Raw genomic sequence first — 24,939 nt, 5'->3', positions numbered from 1 at the left:
AGATGAGCATGTGCTTGTCATTGTTTATGGGAGAAACTCTCTGTTGCCCCAGGGAATGGACTGATCTGTGAAAAGTACAGTGGTCTGAGGAGCTGGGGACAAAGCGGGGTAGATCTGTACCACTAAGCTCACCCTTGGTTGCTCCAAGGATGAGCACAAGCACCAGCCCTGACAGGCGTGTCAGGGGAAGACCCTGGGGAGATACCCGTAGCTTGTCTTTCTTGCAAGCCTGGCTTCATTGGGCACATCACCAGTGGAGATGTAGCCACCCCTAATACCCCTAGAATGTCTGTCCTCTGGTGTGTCTGCACCGGTCCCCTTTGCGAGTGACCACAGCTATGAACACAGAATTGGGCGCATGGGACATGTTCCCCTCTCTACATCCGTGCCCAAGCACTGGGACCACTGGGCTCCTGGGAAGGATCTATACTCCTCCCTTGCAGAGCCAAACACCGCGTCTGTGTGTCTGCCGGAAGTGGTGTAGTCATTTTCAGCCCACAAGCAGGTTGCTCTTGCACACAGGAAAGTGAATGCTACAGTCTTCTTTGCCACAAGGGGTGTCCCTTTGTTGCACTTTCCATTAGGAATAGTCTCCCTGGTGGTTAAACTGTTGGCAATGCTGTAACTCCTTTGGGTCCAGCCAGCTATGGGTGACTGCCACATCCAAGCAGGTGCCAGGGAATATTTGTGCGGCTCTGGTGTTATGGGGGCAGACGGCTGAGGTTCCTGGGTAGGAAAGAGTTCCCATGTGAGTGCACTGCAGGCATGAAACCTACCACTGCAGCTCAGGCCCAAGGGGAAGGCAGATGACCCTATTCAACTAGTAGTTTGGTGTAATGCCCTCAAGAAGTTCCCAAATCTCCACTCACACCAGTGTGTGTGTTCACGAAGGCAGAAGAGCTCTCTGACGGCTTGGATCCACACGGTGAGCTGCAGGGAGCCCAAAAAACTCCGACCTATGCTTTCTATGAGGTCCCACAGGGTCCTAGTCAACCTTTGCCAGGCTCTTGCTTCTATCTTTTTCCGTGCTTTGGCTTCTCTATGACGCTCCTGCACCCTCTCTTAAATATTTTTCAAGTTATGATCATTTACCTGTAACTTTGGTTCTTCTTTCTGAGGAGAACTGGTGTCCAAACTCCTTAGTCAGTCATCTTGTTTTTAAAAAGCCCCAATTCTGGTCTATATGCACTTTTAAAATTGTAAATTAGTCTTTTTTAGTATGAGAGAGTAATTTCATGTTTTGAGTAAAAAAAGTAATATTAAATTTCATAAATGTCAGTGATTAAAACTAGATTCATTTTAAATAAGTTGCATTTACAAATTAATTTTTAGAAGAGATCTATTTCAATACCATAACATTTGTAATAAAGTTCCATTTCAATTTAGACAGCATCTAAAACGTAATATGTAGCATTCTTTAGAGGGAAAAGGATTTATCTGATGCCCCTCTGTATGACCCAATATCAACCTCGCTTTATTGTGGCACATGTAAAATTAACTTTGGCAATGATTAATTATATATTCTCATGAAATTATTTTGCCTTTTTTAAGAAAGAGAATGCGAACTTCCTAAAATAGATGTACACTTAGTTCCTGATCGCAAGAAAGACCAGTATAAAGTTGGAGAGGTGTTGAAATTCTCCTGCAAACCAGGATTTACAATAGTTGGACCTAATTCCATTCAGTGCTACCACTTTGGATTATCTCCTGACCTCCCAATATGTAAAGGTGAATGCTTATCTTACAATTGCTGAAATAAGAATTAGAACTTTAAATACCAACTTTTTCTTAATTTTGTTTGGGCTTCCATTGCCTGTAATCTAATGAATTAAGTCAAAGATTTGCCTGTGAAGGATATGTATTGGGTACTGAATACCTGAGATTCAGTTACTTAAGTTAATCTCCATTGTTTCTTGAACGATGTACTGGAAGTATTCCTAGACACACAGGTGTTGTCAGTCTTAGTCTACTTTAGGTTTATGTTTCTCTAAAGGAATAACTGAGTCTGGATATTTATGAAAATGTTTTATTTGGCTCACTATACTCATGACTACAAAATTCAAGATCGGGCATCTGCATTCAGTGAGAGCCACAGAATACTAGTAGAAAGGGAAGAGGAGCCAGTGTGTCCAGAGAACACATGATGAGAGAGGAAGCAAGAGAGAGAGCAGGGTAGTGACAGGCTGTTTTTAAGAACCAGCTCTTGCAGGAGCTAATAGAGTGAGAACTCTCCCTGAGTGGTGGCATTCATCTATTCATGAGAGATCCATACCCATGACCCAAACATCTTCCATTAGGCCCCACCTGAAACACTGGGGATGAAGTTTCAACATGGGGTTGGAGGTGACAAACATTTAAACCATAGTAGTGGCTGACAATGGCGGGATTTCTTTGTTAATTTTCATTTTGCTTGAAATGTCAACATCCATTCTGGACATTTTATATAGTGTGGGCTGTAACTTAAGTTTCACCGAGTGTGTCTAAACAATATTTAAGCAGCTTATATTCAGTTCAGTTGCTTGTATTGATTAGTCAAACTTAAAGGATGTTGATCAAATGCTTGCCTCAGTTATGATATTTTTCCAAAATGTTATGATAAAATGTTTCCATGAAATGTAAAAATTAACATGATTTTCATAACCACATTTGCTAATTGGTTTTCTTGCATCTTTAAGATATCTAGAAGTCTGAGCATATTTTAACATTTTAATATCCCTTCAATGTGACAATTTAGTATAAGTAATACAATATGAACACCATTCTTGATTGTTTAGGATGCTATAATAAGTTACATAATGAAGAATGCATGAATAAAAGAAGAAAATCTTTCCATTTTACTGAATCTTTATATTGTAAAACAGACAATTTAACCATTATTTACATAGTATTTCTACTATAGAGCAAGTACAATCATGTGGTCCACCTCCTGAACTCCTCAATGGGGATGTTAAGGAAAAAAGAAAAGAAGAATATGGACACAGTGAAGTGGTGGAATATTATTGTAATCCTAGATTTCTAATGAAAGGACCTAATAAAATTCAATGTGTTGATGGAGAGTGGACAACTTTGCCAGTGTGTATTGGTAATGTATAAAATATTAATATTTAAACTTGTGAAAACTTTTGTATTTTGTATCTAAAACACAAAAATCATGTTTTCACAATAAACTTTTTTTGTAAAATTTACATAGTGGAGGAGAGTACCTGTGGAGATATACCTGAACTTGAACATGGCTATGCCCAGTTTTCTTCCCCTCCTTATTACTATGGAGATTCGGTGGAATTCAATTGCTCAGAATCATTTACAATGATTGGGCACAGATCAATTACGTGTATTCATGGAGTATGGACCCAACTTCCTCAGTGTGTGGGTGAGAATACCCTTCTTAAATCAACATTTAACAAAGTTTAATGTTTTTATTGTAAAAACAATAATTGCAACTATATTTTTGAAATTTACAGATATGCCTCAAAATGTCCAGTCTTCAATATAATGAGACCAATCTTTTGCATATTGTTTATAATTCAACATGTGTCTAGAGAGAAAAAAGAAAGCTAGCAATATAATTTTATGAATCTTTCTTCATCTGATATCAGTATTCTTTATATTTAAAAGTGTGAAGCAACATTTTACTTATAAAATTGTCATGTAAGGCCAGGGTGTTTTCTCACGCCTATAACCCCAACACTTCAGGAGGCCAAGGCAAGAAGATTTCTTGAGGCTGGGAGCTAGACACTAGTGTGGGCAATATAGCAAAAGCCCATCTCTATAAAAAAAATTTTGTAATTAGTCAAGGTGTGGTGGTGCATGCCTGTAATCCAGCTATTTGGGAGGCTGAGGAGGGATGATTGCTTAAGGCCAGGAATTCGAGATTGCAGTGAGCTCTATTGTGCATTCCAGCCTGGGCAACAGAGTAAGACTCTTTCTTTAAAAACTAAAAATATTAAAAAATTGTCATATGATTAAATATGAATACTATTTACCGAGAAATTATGAGTGTTTTATATAAAATATAAATATTATTGTTGTTATATGGTATTCCTTTTTAGGCACTGAGAAGCAAAGAAACAAAGTTGACAAAGTACCTACTTACTACTCTCCCATAGGATTCCTTTCTCTCTTAAAGCTTCCAAAAGTGATAATTTTTCAGTTCGTTCCATATCAGCCAAAATAAGTGAATGTGCTGCAGGGTTGGTGGGCCACAGGCCCTCTACATCAGTGGTATAGCTGAGTGACATGAGGTAGTCAGGGACTGAGTCAGGACGTACATGTCATTGATGGACTTCACACTGTAAGTCTCATGTCTTGATCAGCAAGAAGGCAAGGTGATTTACTTAGGGTGTGACTTGAGATTTACAATCTTTAAAATCATTTTGCCTCTTTGATGACTAACCGGGAGGATCTTGGGGACCCTCATTCGCTTTTCTCTAAAACTGAGTTATTTCCTAAAGTTTTCCTGGGTCCCGAATTCTAAGAGTCCTAATGTCCCATCATATTTATTCATCCAGTGAAATATCCAATGATATTTTGTATTTCCCAAAGAACAAAATGTCTTATGATAGATATCTCTAACATTTCAGCGACAGAATACAGGGCTTATATTTTGACATAATGGCATTTTGATGCAATGTGATCAGGAATAACTTGGTTGGTGAAATTTATAATGATGTCATAATTTTACCATGCTAATACTATTTACTTTATAACTTTTTATGTAATAGTTGGTTTCTTATAATTTGAATTTTCATAAAAATATATTTATTTTATAGCAATAGATAAACTTAAGAAGTGCAAATCATCAAATTTAATTATAATTGAAGGAAATTTTATAAACAAGAAAGAATTCGATCATAATTCTAACATAAGATACAGATGTAGAGGAAAAGAAGAACACATACAAGCAGTCTGCATAAATGGAAGATGGGATCCGGAAGTGACCTGCTCAAGTAAGCTCTTATTTTGTTTTCAGAAATGTATTCTATTTCTCATTTGGAAAAGTAATAGGTATGTGTGTCTTTTAAAAATTTTAGCTATTTATTATTACAAATGCTCCTGAATAAGGCAGGTAAATTAGAAACTAATGAAAACACTGTTCCTAATATTAACTGTGCCATGTGAATTAGTTACCGTTAGTATAAACACACACACACACACACACACACAAACACACACATATACACATAAACCAGGCACCACATGTCATCATTACTGTTGGAGGACCAGTGCTTCTCATTCCTTTTCTTGTCAACAAATGTTCCTCTGCCTATACCTCTGTCTATGCCAATAACTACTATGTATCTGTTTGTATATGTCTGTATGCTTGTATGTATGTATCTATATCTATTTCTGTTGATTTCATTTATTTAATCTGTCTCTCTGTCTATTCATCTATCTGTTCATTTACCTAATCATCTATTTATCTATTAATTTATTGTTTATCTATCTTGAAAAGTTAGTCATATTGACACATACAGTTTCACTTGAATAGTGTAGGGTTCATTCCAGTCTTCTCACATTTTATATCTGTATTTTGCTATCCAATTGTGGGTTTCCTTGCCTCACTAGCTTCAATATTTTTACCAATGTCTGCCAGTCTAGGATATACAGAAAGTATTGACAACCAATACAAAAACTAATCTGCTATCAACATTTCAATATGTTTAGAGTCCTTAAAGAAGCAAATAATATATATATATGCAGTGAAGTGTACATGTTCTACAGTTTTTTCTTGAAGTTTTATAGTTTTAGCAATTCTATATAGATTTATTAAAATGATCATATAGTTATTGTCCTTTCTGTTAATGTGATGCATCACCTTTACTAATTTGCCTGTGTTAAACGACCTTTACATTCCTTGGATTAAACCCATTTGATCATAGTGAATGATCTTTTTAATGTGCTGTAGGATTTGTTTTCCTAGTATAATGTTGAGGGATTTTGTACCTATGTTTATCAGGGGATTTTGCCTGTAGTTTTCTTTTTGCGTTGTGCCCTTGTCTGGTTTTGGTTCCAGAGTAATGTTGGGCCACTAGAATGAGTTAGAAAAATGATCTTCTCTTCAAATTTTTGGAGTCGTTTTAGAAGAATCGGTATTAGTTCTTTTTAAAATGTTGTTGTAATTCAGCAATGAAGCCATCAGGTCTTGGAGTTTCTTTGATGGGAAACATTTTATTACTGACTTAATCTCTTTCCTCGTGATTACTCTGTTCAGATTTTCTATTTCCTCTGAATTAATCTTAGTAGGCTGTGTGTGTCTAGAAATTTATCCATTTCTTCTAGGTTATCCAATTTGTTGGCAAATAATTGCTAATAATTGTCTCTCATTATTCTTTACATTTTTGTGATATCAGTTGTAATGTCACGTTTTTCATCTCCGATTGTGTATTTCTTTAAGCCATATCTCTCTTTTTTAGTTATTCTGGATAAGCTTTGTCAATCTTTGATTATCTAAAAAAAAACTATTTTCATTGATATTTTGTACTGCTTTGGGGGCTCTATTTTACTTACTTTTACTCTGATCTTTATGATTTCTATCCTTCTACTAATTTTGGAATTGACTAGTTTGTTCATGTTTTTCTGTTTTTTTGAGGGGTATTACTAGACTGTTTATTTGAGTTCTTTCCGCTTTCTTGATATCGGCAATTATTCCTAAAAACATCCATCTTAGAACTACTTTTGCTGCATTCCATAAGTTTTGCTAGGTTTTGTTTCCATTCTCCTTTTCTCAAAATATTTTAAAATTTATTTAAAATATTTTGACCCTATTATTGTTTCAGAGCATATTGTCTAATTTTCACCTAATTTAAAATTTTCCATAGTTCCTCCTATTATTGATTTCTCATTTCATACCTTTGTTGTCAGAAAAGTGGCTTGATATGATTTCAGTCTTCTTGAATTTGAAAAGACTTGTTTTGTGGCCTAACATATAATTTATTCTGGAGAATATTCTGTGTGCATTTGAGAAGAATATGTGTTTTGTTGTTATGTGGAATGTTCTTTATATGTCTGTCCAATCTATTTGGTGTAAATTATTGTTCAAGTTTAATGTTTCCTTATGATATTCTGTCTGGATGATCTGTCTCAATGTTGAAAGTAAAATACTGATATCCCCTACTATTACTGTGTTGCAATCCACATCTCCATTCAGCTTCCTAAATGTTTCCTTTATATATTTAGTTGCTTGCTTTGATGTTGAGTGCATATATAGATTTACAATAGTTATATTATCTTGACAAATGGACCCTGTTATCATTATATAATAACCTTCTTTGTACCTTTATACAATTTTTCCTTTAAGTCTATTTTGTCTGAAATGAGTATAACTACCCCGTTCTCTTTTAGTTTTTATTTTTATAGATTTTTTCCATGCCTTCACTGCAATCTATGAATGTACGTTACAGTGAAGTAAGTCAATTGTAAGCAGTTTATAATTGGATATTAATTTTTAATTTATTTAGTCATTCTATGCCTTTTGATTGTACAATATATTCCATTACCATACAAAGTAATTTTAGATAGGTAAGGATTTATAGTGGCAATTTGTTAATTGTGTTCTGATTGTTTTTTAAATTATTTGTTTCTTTCTCTCTTGCTTGCTTTATTCATGGTTTGATGACTTTCTATAGCCATATGCTTAGGATATTTTCTTTTAATCTTTTGTGTATCTATCAGAGGTTTTGCTTTGTGGCTATCCTTAGGCTTGCATAACATACCTTATAAAAGGCTATTTTAAGTTGTGGTTATCCTTAGGCTTGCATAACGTATCTTATAACAGGATATTGTAAGTTGATAGGAACTGAATTCTGATTACATATAAGATCTCTAAATTTTACTCTGCTCCTCCCATGTTTTCTCTTTGATCACATACTTTGCATCTTTCAATAATTCTTATCTCTTAACAAAGTTTGTAGCCTCTGTTGTTCTTAGTACTTTTACCTTTTAACGTTTATGCTAGCTATATTTACCCATCACTGTTACAGTATTAGAGTGTTTGAATTTCATATTGTATTTACTTTTACCAGTAAGTTTTATACTTTAACATCTTCATGTTACTAACTAGCATCCTCTTCTTTCACTTTCGAGAACTCCCTTTAACATTTCTTGTAAGGCAGAAAAGAGTCCTTATGCTCTCTCAGCCTTTTTCAATCTCAGAAAGCCTTTATCACCCTTTTGTTTTTAAGACAGAATAGTGGAATCTAGAATTATTGCTTGGCAGTTATTTTCTTTCAGAATTTTGAGTATATCATTCCACTTCACTATGGCCTGCAATGTTTCTGTTGAGTAATCCACTGACAGTCTTGTGGAAATTCCATTTTATGTAACCATTCACTTTTCATTGGCTTTTTTCAATACTTCGTCTATAACTTTTGATAATTTGATTGTGTTATGTCTTTAAGTGACTATCTCTTATTAAACTTATTTGATTTCCTTTGAGATTTCTGGATGTGGGTTTCTATTTCTTTCCCAGTTGTTGAAAGTTTTCTATCATTATTCTTTTGAACATATTTTCTGTATCGTTGTGTCTCTTTCTATTTTTAACATGGTGATAATGCATACGTTATTCTACATGGTGGTATTCCATCTGGATCTTAAGCTATCTTCACTTTTATTTATTTATGTATTTATTTTGGTTCTCAGATTCAGTGATTTTCAGTAATTTGCCTTCAAGTTCACTAATTCCTTCTTCTACTTCATCTAGTCCGCTGATGAATACCTCTTTAAAACTTTTCTGTTCAGTTATAGTATTCTCAAATTTGTGGTTTTTGTTTGGTATTTTTAAAAATACTTTCTACCTCTTTGTTGAAGTAGTTAATTTGTTTTTGCATTACTCTGTTGGTCTCAGTGAGTATCTTTATGACCATTATTTTGAATTCCTTCTTGAGTAAAACACCTATATCCACTTCCCTCAGGTGAATTTCTGGAGACTCATCTTGTTCTTTTGTTTGGAGTATATTATCTTGTTTCTTTATTTTTCTTTAACTCACAGTGTTTCTATGCAATAGATAAGACAATGGCCTTTCTCAGTCTTATCAGACTGGCTTCATATAGGAGAAAGATCTCACTAATTTTTCCAGCCAGAGATTTTCATGTGCCTCTCAAGTCTTTGTGCAGACTGCTGTCTCTTATTTTTGGTGGCCCCTTCGAGGTTAGAATGTGCCACATCTTTTCAGGACCTGGGACCAATAAGTTAGGAGCCAGGCTGTCTAGATGTATCTGAAAATATTGAGGACTTGGCTGTGTATTTACTTATTTCTGTTTTCATAGTGAAAGTGAATGTGCGTGTTTATCTCCTACTCGCTCTGTATTACACCAAGTAAAGAATCCGTGGCTAATGCCTGTACTAATATTCAGGCTGCATACTCTGATCTTGAGGAGGTATCTGCTTGAAATGAGTCCATCGTATTACCAGCTTTTTGTATTCTGTGATGTAGGGCCTTTCAGGAATGCAAATCTCTATCATCTCCCAGTGTGAGTTTATTAAGGTGACAATCTCTTGAGTTGGAGCTATAGAAGTAATGACATTTGCTGGGCGCGGTGGCTCACGCTTGTAATCCCAGCACTTTGGGAGGCCTAGGCGGGCGGATCACGAGGTCAGGAGATCGAGACCACGGTGAAACCCCGTCTCTACTAAAAATACAAAAAATTAGGTGGGCGTGGTGGCGGGCGCCTGTAGTCCCAGCTACTCGGAGAGGCTGAGGCAGGAGAATGGCGTGAACCCGGGAGGCGGAGCTTGCAGTGAGCTGAGATCGTGCCACTGCACTCCAGCCTGGGTGACAGAGCGAGACTCCGTCTCCAAAAAAAAAAAAAAAAAGTAATGACATTTGAATGCATGGCTAAACTTGGTCCAGGAAGAATGGATAAATCTGAATTTATCATTGGGGCGAGACTCATGAAGTGCCAAACTTTGGCTTTGGCTGCAGGAAAATTATTGTTTGTTTGCGTCATTAGATGCCCTGTGCAAACTCGATAGAGGCCAGTTCATTAAGTAGCCAGTGCAAGTATGTGGCCTAAGCCCTTTCGACAGAGAAATGGAAATTGAACTTTCTGTTCCCTTTTCTGCACTGCTCCAATTTGGCATAGCACCTGGAGTTTTTACATAGCATTTTAAGACCACCTATTTGCTTTATGAACTATGGAGACTGGTATTTTTTTAATATCTGCTGTGACAGTTAAGAGTTTTAAGAGGAGTCCTTTTGGAGGTAACTGTACAGGTTGTAGCACTTGATGGATGACACAAACCTTTTTGAGGATAAACAGGGAGCTGCATTTTAAACACCTTTTCTCTGCACTGCTCTTGGGCAATGAAGCTCCTGGAAGTGCTTACACACCCATATAAAACTGCCATTTCTTTTTTTAGTGGTCTAGATAGACTCTGGATATATTTTGTGCCCTCTACTCCCAGAACTAAGAGCTTTAGAATACAGTCCCTGAATGAAAGTTGTAAAAGTTAGGGCACTCAAGTTTGTGTGGACAAACTTGTTCTAAGAGGGATTAATGTACCTGGATTTATCACTGTGGTGAGCCATGGGAACCGGCTAGAGAAGTGCCTGATGCAAGTTCGTTAGAATCCAGACTGCAAGTTTTTTAGAATTCAGACCTCCAAGTAGCCACAGGAAGAATATATCATAAAATTCCTTCTGGGGAGAAACAGGGGACTGTTTTTTCAATCCCTTCTCTGAACTGCTATTAAGGAATGAAGTTTCTGGAAGCTCTTCAGCACTTGTATCATACCATTGCTTTTCCTGTGATCTAGAGAGACTCTCATGTGTCTAATCTCCTCTGCTTCCAAAATTAGTGAATTAAAGGCCAAAGCACAGGAAACTTAAACTTTGGATGCTTTATGTGAGATCCAAAAACAACTCTCCACAAGGAGAAATTGGGGTTTTGAGATTCCTTTTCTAATTGTGTGGTGCAGTGAACAAGGCTGGGGTCCATACTCCATTGTGTTGCAACTTTTCTTGCTTGTTTAATGTGAATGTTTTCTTTGTTGCCTGGTAAGTAGGAGTCCCTTTACTGGTCTTTGATTTTCTTTCAGAAGGAGTTTATTCATGAATAGATGTTTGTTTAGGACATTCTTTGGTGGAAGAAGAGTCAGGAGCTTCCACTTCTGCCATGTTGCTGACATCACCCCCTGTGTAGCTCTTTATTTTACTCCCAGGAAACTAGAGTATTGCAGGTATCGTTAAGTGCTCCTACACAAGCAAGAGAGAAACCAGTACTTTAGGATGCTCCCCAAAAAGCTAGGATGATAAATAGTTCACTCTTATCTTTCCTCTCTGATGGAGCAGCAGCCAAAATATACTGATCTCTGTTTACTTTAGAGGGTTGCAGGAGGCTCTGAACTGGTTTCTTGATATCTCATAAAGGGAATTGGTTCCAGTATCGTCATTGAATCAGTGTGCCTGTGAAGGGAAGAGAGAGTGGTGGCTTCCTATACTGGCATCTTGCTGATGTCACTGCCCTCTTTTATCCTCAATATTGATCATTTTTTAAATCTTGATCATTGTTTTTACTTTGTCCTCAATTTTATTAATATTTTCAAAAACCAATTGTAATGCTTTTACATTTTCTCCATTTGCTCTCTATTTTTTAGCTTTCTTATATTTTACTAATTTTAGCTTTGCTAATTTTCTCCCTTTTCTGTGTTTCTTTGTCCGTTTTCTCTTCTTCACTGATTTTACTGTTTTCTTCCTTCTGATGTCTTCAGTTTTAATTTCACTTTTCTCAATCTTAGGGTGAAAAATGAAAACATGGTCATAAACTATCATACTTTGAAAATATAAAACTTTAAAGCTCTATTCTTTTAAGCACTGCTTTAGCTGTGTCCCAAAATGTTACACACGTATGTGTGTGTGTATGTTCTGTGTGTTGGGAGACAGAGAGAGAGAGTTCATTTTTATTTGATTTGAAATATTTTCTCATTTGTCTTGTGGTTTGTCTGTTGATGATCAATTATATAGAATTTTATTGTTTAATTTCAAAATATTTGTTTTTTTCTAGATAGGTGATTTTTGCTGGTTTCCAATTTAATTCTGTTGTGAAAGAATACTGGGAAAATTTCAATATTTTGAAACACTCAGTTTTTTAATTGCACAGCACATAGTCTACCTTGCTGACGGTTCTATTTACAAATAAAAATATGCATACACACTAAAAGTAGAATTAGGCTATACTGGGTCTCAATGTTCTTTAAATTTATTTGCCATGTCACAAAATGTTAAATAATCTCTTTCTCAATTGCTTACTATCAGAAAATACTTTAAATTAAATAATAATGATTGTGGTACATATTAAAATCAATGGGATACAGCTGAAACAGAGATGTATTTAGCATTACAACATGCATCAGAAAAAGCAAATAAAAAAATAAAAGCAACAGGTACTACAATCTAGAAGGTAGACAGGAACATACACCCAACAAAAATAGAAGGAAAGAATCATTCAAGCATAAATAGTTGATCATTAATCTTAAGAAAAATAAATTGATGAGAATGTTTAAAACATGTTAAAATATTGAAAAACTGAAACAAGCAAAATAATTTTGGTAAATATGAAATACTTTATCATAAGCAAAAAAAGAAAACTCGACATTATCAATAAACTTTAATGAAGTTTTATTCACCCAAACGTCTCCCTGAATTGATAACAAAATGTCAGACACTTGAAATCATTGCCATGATTTCCTAGAGTATGATTACATGATGCTTTAGGTGAAGTAGAGCATACACTATGATAGGAGAAAGCAAAATCAAGGGATTATAGAATGCTGAATGCTCCCAGATGCTTCTAAACTCCCCCATCAGTCAAACAGGACATGATTCATCTTCATATTATGAGAAAATAAGGTATTTCTTATGTATCGCAGTTTAACAGGAGCTTAGCTGTGAGTTTACGAAGATATCTTTATGTATGATTATATAACTAAAGCCAGACTGTGCAATGCATTAAACTGGGTGCATAACATCCATTTAAATATCCCTAAACAGTACAGGTAAGCTAGTAAATAAAAGTTCTAGGGGAGTTTCAAGCTTTAAATATCACACTATAAATCACTAGCGATTATATTTAATGCTTATATTGGTCAAGTGTCAGTACCAAATTGGTTGTTAACTAAATATAATTCTACTTCTGGCTAATCAGATTCCATTGGCAGAAAATTTGTGAGTGTTTTAATCCAATCCTAATACATTTGATTATAGATATCAATTTTTATTTAATGCATGTAATTAAGAGTGTGTAATTCCATTAAAACATTCTAAAGGCTCAAAATAATTAAAATCAATATTCATAAATTATGCAAAATGTATTAAACAAAGAATATATGAAAAAACTACAAGAAAGTCTTTGAGAATACAAACCAAAAGTTCTATGGTTTAATGTAACTGTTACACAGCTGAAAAGTATAATATCTGCATACAAAAACATCATAATTAATATGTGATAATTTATGAAACATAGTTATTGAGCTTTCCATTTATTCTATTTTAATCATATAAATTATTTTTAATAAAAAGCCTAATTTTAATATTTTTATTTTTAATTTTTTATCATAAAATTAATTATATTTTTATATTTTTTAGTGCCACAAATGCAATTATGCCCACCTCCTCCTCAGATTCCCAATTCTCACAATATGACAACCACATTGAATTACCGGGATGGAGAAAAAGTATCTGTTCTTTGCCAAGAAAATTATCTAATTCAGGAAGGAGAAGAAATTACATGCAAAGATGGAAGATGGCAGTCAATACCACGCTGTGTTGGTCAGTAGTGTATAATTTGTTTTACATAATTCTTTCAAATGAGGTTAATATTCTCTTGTGCTTCATGTAAACAAGAGAGAAGTTCTTTCTCTATGTCTATTACTTTATCCTGACAAAATAAATTAGGACCTAGGCACATTAATCAATCACCACTCTTTCAGTTTTTTGAACAAAATACAGCCAAAATCTTTGGAATATTATGTAAATGTCAAATAACATTTCCATTCATGCATATTTTAATCCTCATGATGAACAAGACATGAATGAAGAGGATTATTGAACAAGAGGATGGTAACATAGATATGGTGCAGGAATATATCTTTGCGAGTTTCTAATATGCTTTTGTTTTTAAATAATTTTATTTGTTCAAATTATACTCACTTTAAAATCCAAAATAGTATTTAGTTTTATATTTCAATTTAAGTATTTTATTTGTTTTTGACCCTTTGATTTTCATTCCTCATTTAGAAAAAATTCCATGTTCACAACCACCTCCGATAGAACATGGAACCATTAATTCATCCAGGTCTTCACAAGAAAGTTATGCACATGGGACTAAATTGAGTTATACTTGTGAAGGTGGTTTCAGGCTATCTGAGGAAAATGAAACAACATGCTACATGGGAAAATGGAGTTCTCCACCTCAGTGTGAAGGTTAGGCCAATATGAATACTCAATTTCTGTTTACAGTAGAATTCATAAAAATAATATCTTATTATCAAAATGAGGGGAAAGAATAATTGAGATCACTGCATATATAAAATTATTTATATATTGTACCATTAAAATACTTTTTGCATGATTGAATCTATTCTATTTATGTTAATTTTATTTGTTCATGATGGAGTCACCTTTTATTCTGGCATTAAAAAATAATATCTAGTGAAATTAAACCTATCTGTATTATTCCCATGCTGCCATAAAGAACTGCCCAATGCTGGATAATTTATACATACTAAAAAAAGTTCAATTGGCTCACTGTTCTGCATGGCTGAGGAGGTCTTAGGAAACTTACAATCATGGTGGAGGGAGAAACAAATGCATGATGGCAGGAAGGAGAAGTTCTGACCAAAGAGGGAAAAGTCCCTTTTAAAACCATTAGATCTCATGAAAACACACTCACTAACCTGAGAACAGAAGCATGGGGATAACTGCCCCCATCATTCAATTACTTCCTTACTGGGTCCCTCCCACAAAACATGGAGATTATGGGAACTACAATTCAAATTGTTATTTGGTTGGAGATACAGTCAAATCCTATCATTCCCCCATGGCCCATCCCAAGCCTCATGCCCTCACAATTCAAAACACAATCATGGCTTCCCAACAGTCCTCCAAATCTTAACTTATTCCAGCATTAAGTCAAAAGTTCATATCCAAAGTCTCATCTGAGACAAGGCAAGTCCTCTCTACTTATAAGCCTGTAAAATCAAAAGCAAGTTTGTTATTTCCTAGATACAATGGAGCTACAATTGGGTAAATGCTTCCATTCCAAAAGGGAGGAAATGGCTGAAACAAAGTGGCTACATGCATGATGGAAGTCCAAAATTTAATAAGGCAGTCATTAAACCTTAAAGTTCCAAGATTATCACCTTTGACTCCATGTCTCACATACAGGTCATGCTGATGCCAGAGGTGAACTCCCACAGCCTTGGGCAGATGTGGCTTTGTCCCCCTCCTGGCTGCTTTCATGGGCTGGCATTGTCTGTGGCCTTTCCAGGAACATAGTGCAAGCTATCGATGGATCTACCATTCTGGTGCTTCAATGATTGTGGCCCTGTTCTCACAGCTCCACAAGGCAGTGCCCCAGTGGGGATCTGTGTGAGGGCTCTAACCCCACATTTCCTTTCCTCAGTGGCCTAGCAGAGGTTCTCCATGTGGGCTCCACCCTGCAGCAAACTTCTGCCTGGACATCCAGGTATCTTCATATATCCAGTGCAACCTAGTTGTAGGTTCCCAAATCTCAATTCTTGACTTGTGTGCACCCACAGGCCCAAGACTATGTGTAATCCACCAAGGCTTGGGGTTTTCACCCTTTGAGGCAATGGACCAAGCTGTATGTTGGCCCCTTTTAGCCACAGCTGGAGCTGAAGCAGCTGGGATACAGGACACCATGTCCTGAGGCTGCGTAGAGCAGCAGGGACCTGATCCAGATCCATCAAATCATTTTTCCTCCTGGGTTTCTGGGCCTGTGATGGGTGGGGGTGTCATGAAGGCCTCTGACATGCCCCGGAGATATTTTCCCCATTGTCTTGGTGATTAGCTTTGGCTCCTTATTATTTTTGCAAATTTCTGCAGCAGGCTTGAATTTCTCTCTAGAAAAACGAACTTTTAATTGCATTTACAAGCTGCACATTTTCCAAACTTTTATGCTCTGCTTCCTCTTGAGATCTTTGCCACTTAGAAGTTTATTCTGCCAGATACCCTAAATCATCTCTCTCAAGTTCAAAGTTCCTCAGATCTCTAGGGCAGGGCAATATGCCACCAGTCTCTTTGCATAGCAGGAGTGACCTTTACTCCAGTTTCCAACAAGTTCCTCACCTCATCTTCATCTGAGACCACCCCATCCTGGACTTCATTGTCCATATCACTGTGAGCATTTTGGTCAAAGCCATTCAACAAGCCTCTAGGAAGTGGCAAGCTTTCCCACATCTTCTTGTCTTCTGAGCCCTCCAACTCCCTCGGAAGTTCCAAACATTTTACCATTCTCCTGTCTTCTTCTGACCCCTCCAAATGGTTCTAACCCCTGCCTGTTACCCAGTTCCAAAGCTGCTTCCACATTTTTGGTTATCTTTACAGCAGCACCCTACTCTCTGCAGTACCAATTTACTGTATTAGTCTGTTATCATGCTGCTATAAAGAACTACCCAAGACTGCATGATTTATTAAGGAAACAGGTGTAATTGACTCACAATTCCACATGGCTGGGAGGCCTCAGGAAACTTACAACCATGGTGGAAGGGTAAGCAAACATGTCCTTCTTCACATGATGACAGGAAGGAGAAGTGCAAAGCGAAGACTGAAAAGCTCTTTATAAAACCATCAGATCTCAGGAGAACTCATGCAGTATCATGAGAACAGCAGCAGAGGAATAATCACCCTCATGATTCAATTTTCTCCCACCAGGTCTCATCCACAACACATGAGGATTATGGCAATTGCAATTCATGAAAAGATTTGGGTGGGGACACAGCCAAACCTATTCTGCAAGTTGTCATGTTTGCTTTGCCACTATGTTTTAAAACTTCTTTTACATTGTTCCCACAATGCCCCTTCTGATTTCCTACAATATATTATGTTTTACCTGGAATGGTTAACCCTCAATGTGTATCTTATTATCACTATTAAGTTTACAGAGGCATTGCTTACCAGGCATAGATGATCTCTTTCTGAAATGTGTTGCTATTTTTAGTTTCAAGTCCTTCTTCAGTTGGTGACGGTCAGATAGACAGACACCAGAAGGCTGGTTTTAGGAAACATTTGTGTACTTCTCTGTGACGTCATAGTAGCTCCTGTATTATTTTCAAATAAAACTACTTAATATAAAAACAGGCACATAAAATTAAATGTCTGAGTTACTGAAACCTGAATTCATTCTTTTTTTTCTTAGGCCTTCCATGTAAATCTCCACCTGAGATTTCTCAGGGTGCTGTAGCTCACATGTCAGACAGTTATCAGTATGGAGAAGAAGTTACATACAAATGTTTTGATGGTTTTGGAATTGATGGGCCTGCAATTGCAAAATGCTTAGGAGAAAAATGGTCTCAGCCTCCATCATGCATAAGTATGGTGCATTGAATTTTATTATATGTATGATAAATATTCCTCATTCAAAGTATAAGTGGTACCAATAAGAAAGTAAACAGTGACCCTGGAAATTCATAAGGTTTTCTTGAATATTCTGAATTGTTGTGGGAAATTATAGCTGTATTAATTAAAACATTTGACATTATAAGTCAAATTGGTTCATTTTCACGTCATCTTGTGTGAACTTTAAGCATCCTCTAATGTATATTCTCAGACTTCTCATCTCTGTTCTTAGGGCACAACTGCCTCTACTCATCAATCTCCTCATTATTCAATCTTCTGTCAGTTTATCAACAATCTCCCTATAAGTACATTTTCTAAAATATTTTTAAAAATTATTATAAATATTTCACATTTGATAGAAGCAAAAAATTTGGAAATACATACACAACATAGGTGGTGTATTATTCCATTTTCACACTGCTGTAAAGACCTTCCTGAGACTGAGCAATTTATAAAAGAAAAAATTTTAATTGATCACAGTTCCACATGGCTGAGGAAGTGTCATGAAACTTACCATTACCCCTGAAGGGGAAGCAGGCACCTTCTTTACAAGGTGGCAGGAGAGGAGTGAGTGAAGGAGGAACATCTAAACACTTATTAAACCATCATGTCTTGTGAGAACTCACTATCATGAGAACAGCATGTGGGAAACTGCCACCATGATCCAATCACTTCCCACCAGGTCTCTCTCTCAACACCTGGGGATTATTATTCAAGATGAGATTTGGGTGGGGACACAAAGCCTAACCATATCAGGTGGCAAGTGGGGACAAAAAATAATGTGAACAAAAAAATGTGTAATCTCAAGTGCTAAGGCTACCAATCTCTCTTCAGGCTTCTAATATCATTCCTATTAAGAATTTAAAGTAATTAAGACAAAATGGCTAATATAGTTTCTCAAGTTACAAGAAAAATGTTGTAAAGTATTCATTGATTCTATATATCGCTATTTTAGAATCCATTACATGCACTGTATGTAACCTATTTTTAAAGATTTGCTGAACAAATACATATTTTTCCTATTTCAGAAACAGATTGTCTCAGTTTACCTAGCTTTGAAAATGCCATACCCATGGGAGAGAAGAAGGATTCGTATAAGTCGGGTGAGCAAGTGACTTACACTTGTGCAACACATTACAAAATGGATGGACCCAGTAATGTAACATGCATTAATAGCAGATGGACAGGAAGGCCAACATGCAGAGGTACTTTGATGAATTTTTAAAATTTATTTATATAATGAGCGGGCCTGGCCCAGTGGCTCACACTTGTAATCCCAGCACTTTGGGAGGCCGAGGTGGGCGGATCACTTGAGGTCAGGAGTTCGAGACCAGCCTGGCCAACATGGTGAAAACCCATCTCTACTAAAAATACAAAAAAATTAGTGGGGCATGGTGACATGCATCTGAAGTCGCAGCTACTCAGGAGGCTGAGGCAGGATAATCGCTTGAACCAGGGAGATGAAGATTGAAGTGGGCCAAGATCGCGCCACTGCACTCCACTCAGGGTGACAGAGTGAGATTCCATCTCAAAAAAATAGATAAACATAAAATAAGTAAACATATAAGTACAATTTATTTATATAGAGTGTCTTAGGCAATAAAATATAGAATTGTCTCTAACATCATTAAAATGGACATAAATTAAGTTTCTAGGGCAGGAAAAAGTAGTCATATGCCTAAAAATACAAAGATGGAACTGAGTAGTTGATGATTAATCTTAGCTCAATAGTTCTCAAAGTGTGGTCGCCAAACTGGTAGCATCATCATCTTCTTGGAGATTGTGTGAAGTGAAAATAAAATTCCGTAAGCTCATTCTAGACATAACAGAATCAAAAATCTCAAAATAGAACCCAGAAACTGTTTTACCAACCCCTCCAGGGAATTCTATGCACACTTCTGAGTGGGAAGCATTGCTATAGTCTATTATCACTACACATGGACCTGAAACTCTCTGATGAATTTTGCATTGTTCAGCATAGTATCCTTAATCATTGGCAATTAAATTATCTGAAGTTATTTTTATTATTATAGACTTATTTTCTTTTATTTTTCCACATCTCCAATTTGGATCCTTTGATTAACCATTCTTCCTCTCTTTTAACTTGCATAATTTTCAAAATGTGTTTTTAATTCTTTGCTTATTCGCTAAGAAAATGCCTATTTGTGTTTATTTTTAAGAGGCTAAAATGTATAAGCAGGATGATTGCAAACAAAAATCTGATATCACATAATCTATTTATGCTGACTTTTTGCGTTTTATAAATTAATGTTAAATAAATAGAACTGGTAATATTTGTTCTGCTCGAACTCAAAGAGAGATGTCCAGGAAAACTTTCATTTACACTGCCTTCCCAGAAGTGAAAAAATAAAGGTCTATCAGTGTTCTAGCGAAGGATGAAGAAAAAATTGAAAACATCAAAGCTTGTACCTTACAAAAAATAGTTTCATGCCTTTTCCTCAATATTACATTTAAATTTATTAAAATCAACAAAATATTTGAGAGATTGTCCACTTATTTTAAATTCGTCTTGAAATATATTTGTAACTGTATTAGTTGATTTGCTACTCAAAATGAACACTAGGTGGAACCACTTTTTTTTTCTATTCAGACACTTCCTGTGTGAATCCACCCACAGTACAAAATGCTCATATAGTGTCGAGACAGATGAGTAAATATCCATCTAATGAGAGAGTAAGTTATGAATGTAGGAGCCCTTATGAAATGTTTGGGGAAAAAGAAGTGATGTGTTTAAATGGAAACTGGACAGAACCACCTCAATGCAAAGGTAATTATATTTCTTTTAACATTTTGGGGTAGTATAGCAGGGTTAAAATACGTTGATTTAAATAAAATGAAGTAATTTTTATTAATAGATTTTTCAAATGCAAATAAAATTATTGATGGTTCTTAAAATTCAATTCTTCCTGTGAACAGAACACAAGTAATAGGGTATATGATTTTTGAGAAAGATTTGACCAAATTAAAAGAGTTGGAACCTGAAAAAAAATACTTTTTAAGCATTACAACACTTAGTTCCTTCTCAGGAATACGTGTAATAAAAGAGACATTATGTGCATTTGACAGCCATAAGTGATGTGCATTCTAAGATATGGAATAGGCAGTTGAAGAGAGATCATAGATTGTGATATAAATGTGGGCATCTTCAGCATATGGATTATATTTAAAGGTGTGTGACTGACTGTATTTATAAAAAGAAGTCTGAGCACATAGTCCTGGGTCATTCTAATATATAGGGATGAAGTAAGCGAAACCAAAAAAGGAAATTGTATCTTACTCACCTTTATGTTTTAAAATTAATGTTTTTCTGTGTTTTTTTTTTCACTATTTCACTTAGACTCTACCTATGTTTTATATTGAAGTGAGTTTTTGCAGACAGCATATAGTTGGGTCTTGTTTACATATCCATTCATCCTTTCATGGCCTGTTAACTGGTGCACTTGGACCGTTTACACTTAAAATAATTATTGACATATAGGACTTAAACCTCTGTCATTTATTTGTTCCTGTCTGTTTCCTCTGGGTTTCAGTCCAACTTCCCTATTCCTCCATTCCCTGTAGGGAAAATTATTAAGGAGATTAATTTTGATTCATATGTATTATTTTCCATTGTATCTCTTTGCATAGCTTTTCTCCTCCTTTTAAAAAGTTGTTGCTCTAGCTAATACTGTATACATGTAATAATATATTACTGTCCACTGGTACTGACATTTAAATCTTCAATTGGAATATGGAAACCTTACTTTCATGTAGATCCATTTATACTCTCCACATTTTAAGTATCAATGCCATTAGTATTTTCTGTACATACATTGAGCACCATATTAAACTCATTAGCTTCAAACATCAAACATAATTGAAAAAACTTATGAGGAAGAAGATATCCTGTTATATTGACTCCTCTTTTTATCCATTATATTGTTCTATTTTTTCAGTATCCTAAAGTCTCAAGCTCTTTTTATCTTTTTTATTTTAATTTGAAGAATTCCTTTAGTTAATCTTTAGGCATAGGTCTGCTGGAGACAAATTCTCTTGGTTTCCCTTTCTCTGAGAATGTCTATGTTTACCCCTTTACTTGTAAAAGATAGTGTCACTGGATATAAAATTTGGAGTTGACAGTTCTTTCAACACTTGAAAACTGTGCTACATGGTTATAGATGAAAAACTTACCATCATTGGAAATGTTGATCCCCTCGAGGAAAAGCATAGTTTTTGTCTAGTTGCTTTCAAGGTATTTTTTTCTTTTTTTAAAGTAGTTTTATTTTAATGTGTATTGGTATAAATTCCAATATGTTTATCCTCTTTGGATTTCACTCAGCTTCTTAAATATAAGTTTATGCCTTATGGTCAAAATGGGGAGTTTTCAGGCATCATTTTATTTTTTCATTTTTCCAGCCCAATATCCTTTCTCTTCTTTTTCTGCATCTGCATTATTTGTTGTTGTATTTTTCTGAATGTTTCAGTTCAGCTTTTTGTTTTCAGTCTATTTTCACAGTGGGTAATTTATACTGCTGTATGTTCAAGTTCATGGATTTATTTGTCTGTCAGCTCCCAATGTATTATTAAGTATATTCAGTGTTTTTAAAAAATTTTTGTCATACTTTTCCATTTTATAATTCCTATGGGATTTTTAAAAACCATCATCAATTTCAAAACCCGTGTCCGCTTAGTGTTACTCCAAAGAATGTTGAATATGAAATAAGAAACTTTGTTATAGTTTTCTATGTTTAGCATGTATTCATTAAGACATTTCTTAATCCTGGTCTACTATAAGCTGCAATATTTGTTAATGTTTTATGTGTTCTTTCAGTAGGGAGAAAAGAACTTAAATAAATTACTTTCAGTTTAAAGGGTTAAAATTTCTTCCAGGACTCATTTCTTTTACCAGAAATCACAAAACTGTTGATATTATATAAAGTGCTGTGTTTGTATTTGCCTTATTTGAGCTTGTATTTTGATTTGCTCTCACAATAAATCAAGTGAGGAAATGATGTTTTTTAGATTCTACAGGAAAATGTGGGCCCCCTCCACCTATTGACAATGGGGACATTACTTCATTCCCGTTGTCAGTATATGCTCCAGATTCATCAGTTGAGTACAAATGCCAGGACTTGTATCAACTTGAGGGTAACAAGCGAATAACATGTAGAAATGGACAATGGTCAGAACCTCCAAAATGCTTACGTAAGTACTTTAATATTCACGTGGCTGGAAAAATCAGTGTGATGAGTCTGATATTTTGCTGTTTGTAACAAAATAATCACAGATTATTGAACAACCATTCTGCTGAATGCTTGCCTACCAACTATTGATGTTAGAAAGTAAAGTTTAGACATTTTTCTCTTTAGGGCTGGGCGTGGTGGCTCACACCTGTAATCCCAGCACTTTGGGAGGCCGAGGCGGGCAGATCACGAAGTCAGGAGATTGAGACCATCCTGGCTAACAGGGTGAAACCCCGTCTCTACTAAAAATACAAAATAATAATAATAACCGGCATGGTGACCGGCACCTGTAGTTCCAGCTAGTCAGGAATCTGAGGCAGGAGAATGGCGGGAACCCGGGAGGCGGAGCTTGCAGTGAGCCGAGATCGCGCCACTGCACTCCAGCTTGGGCGACAGAGCGAGACTCCGTCTCAATAAAAACAACAAAAATAAGTAATTTTTCTCTTTATATTTATATTTTATTTTAAAGCATTTAGCTAACAAATAAAAATATATTTTCATTTTTGACAATTTGCTGTTTTGATGTATTTATGCTACAATGATTACCACAAATTAATTAGCACATTCTTCATCACCTATGCTTACCATTGGGTGTAGGTTGGTGTGTGAGTCTGTGTGTGTGTTTGTGGTGAGGACACTTAAAATCTGCTTTCTTACCAATTTTCAAATAAACAATACAATATTATGAGCTCTAAATATCACTAGATCTCTATGTTTGATTCCAAGTTCTTATTCATATTATATCTGAAAGTTTGTACTCTTTGACCAATACCTTAATCAAACAAAAGCAGCAATGATAAGTTCTAAAATGCAGGGATCATAAAATGACAACTGAGGTAGTGAATCATTGATAATACACCCCTAATTCTCATACATTAAACATAGAACCTCATTTTCACATCGATTGCCATTTTAAGTTTATTTAAATCAACATGATGTTTTTACATAGTCGGTTTGGATCGTGTTTTGAGAAATAATTCCTGAACCATCATATAACATTCTACTTGAAAACCTGAAAGTCTATGAAGATTTGCATACTACTTAGTGTTTTATGTTTACTGTGTTTTATTTTCAGATCCGTGTGTAATATCCCGATTAATTATGGAAAAATATAACATAACATTAAGGTGGATAGCCAAAGATAAACTTTATTCGAGAACAGGTGAATCAGTTGAATTTGTGTGTAGATCTGGATATCGTCTTTCACCAAGTTCTCACACATTGCGAACAAGATGTTGGGATGGGAAACTGGAGTATCCATCTTGCGTAAAAAGATAGAATCAATCATAAAATGCACACCTTTATTCAGAACTTTAGTATTAAATCAGTTCTCAATTTCATTTTTTAAGTATTGTTTTACTCCTTTTTATTCATAGGTAAAATTTTGGATTAATTTGTGAAAATGTAATTATAATCGGAGACCGGTGGCTCTCTTCTTAAAAGCACCCTATTAAAACTTGGAAAACTAACTGTTGTGTCCAGTTCATAACATTGTTGTGGCAAGAAATTAGATGCAATTTTTCAGACTTTATTTCTGTTCATCACTCTTAAATCTCTCAAAGCTTTCTCCATGGCTTCTGAGGCTCATTGTTTTACAGTAAATGGAAAACATATCATTGTCTCTGATTTCAAAATTATATCACTTTACAAAGATGTAAAAATCAAGTCAAGTCTTAACTCATGTTGGTAATGAGATATAAGTAATTACTATTTATCAATACATAAATGCACCAAAAGTGATATCAATACGTAAATGCACCAAAACTGGTGAAATGTAGATACTTCTATAAGATGTCAATCTAGCACACGTGATAATGCAAACTAATCATAAAGAGGAATTAAAACGTAATTCGGTATATAAATATTACAACATAAACATACAAAAAATAAAAATACAGTATCAGTTGTAACATGCTCACTTGCATGCACTCACTTGCAAACACAGAAACACGATACTTTTGCCCTGAATTAATGTTTACAGAAACAATATGGCCAGGAAATTCAAAACTATAGATAAATGTGTGTGTGTGTGTGTGTGTGTGTGTGTATGTATATGTATGCGTGTGTGTGTTTAGAGATAGTAGGGGTAAAAGTTATGGTTTAATTCTTTTGTATATATGAGC

At 35.3% G+C, this 24,939-nt stretch overlaps 1 protein-coding gene across 1 annotated transcript in view; it reads left to right on the top strand.

Moving 5' to 3' along the window:
- The window catches only part of CFH (complement factor H), a 94,056-nt gene extending 69,771 nt beyond the window's left edge, over window positions 1-24,285 (top strand). The window contains exons 12-22 of the mRNA XM_032136422.2: window positions 1,552-1,728; window positions 2,900-3,082; window positions 3,191-3,370; window positions 4,770-4,946; window positions 13,581-13,763; window positions 14,232-14,417; window positions 17,374-17,547; window positions 18,602-18,778; window positions 20,185-20,361; window positions 22,596-22,778; window positions 23,892-24,285. Coding sequence (XP_031992313.1) covers window positions 1,552-1,728; window positions 2,900-3,082; window positions 3,191-3,370; window positions 4,770-4,946; window positions 13,581-13,763; window positions 14,232-14,417; window positions 17,374-17,547; window positions 18,602-18,778; window positions 20,185-20,361; window positions 22,596-22,778; window positions 23,892-24,094 — 2,000 coding nt within the window. The 3' untranslated portion in view covers window positions 24,095-24,285. The remainder of the gene's footprint in view (window positions 1-1,551; window positions 1,729-2,899; window positions 3,083-3,190; window positions 3,371-4,769; window positions 4,947-13,580; window positions 13,764-14,231; window positions 14,418-17,373; window positions 17,548-18,601; window positions 18,779-20,184; window positions 20,362-22,595; window positions 22,779-23,891) is intronic.
- The last annotated feature ends 654 nt before the right edge of the window (window positions 24,286-24,939 follow it).

The sequence above is a fragment of the Hylobates moloch genome, unplaced genomic scaffold, assembly GCF_009828535.3.
Source record: "Hylobates moloch isolate HMO894 unplaced genomic scaffold, HMol_V3 SCAFFOLD_18, whole genome shotgun sequence".
NCBI lineage: Eukaryota > Metazoa > Chordata > Mammalia > Primates > Hylobatidae > Hylobates > Hylobates moloch.
The sequence above is the reverse complement of the archived record's forward strand: the minus strand, read 5'-3'. Positions and strand labels throughout refer to the sequence as shown.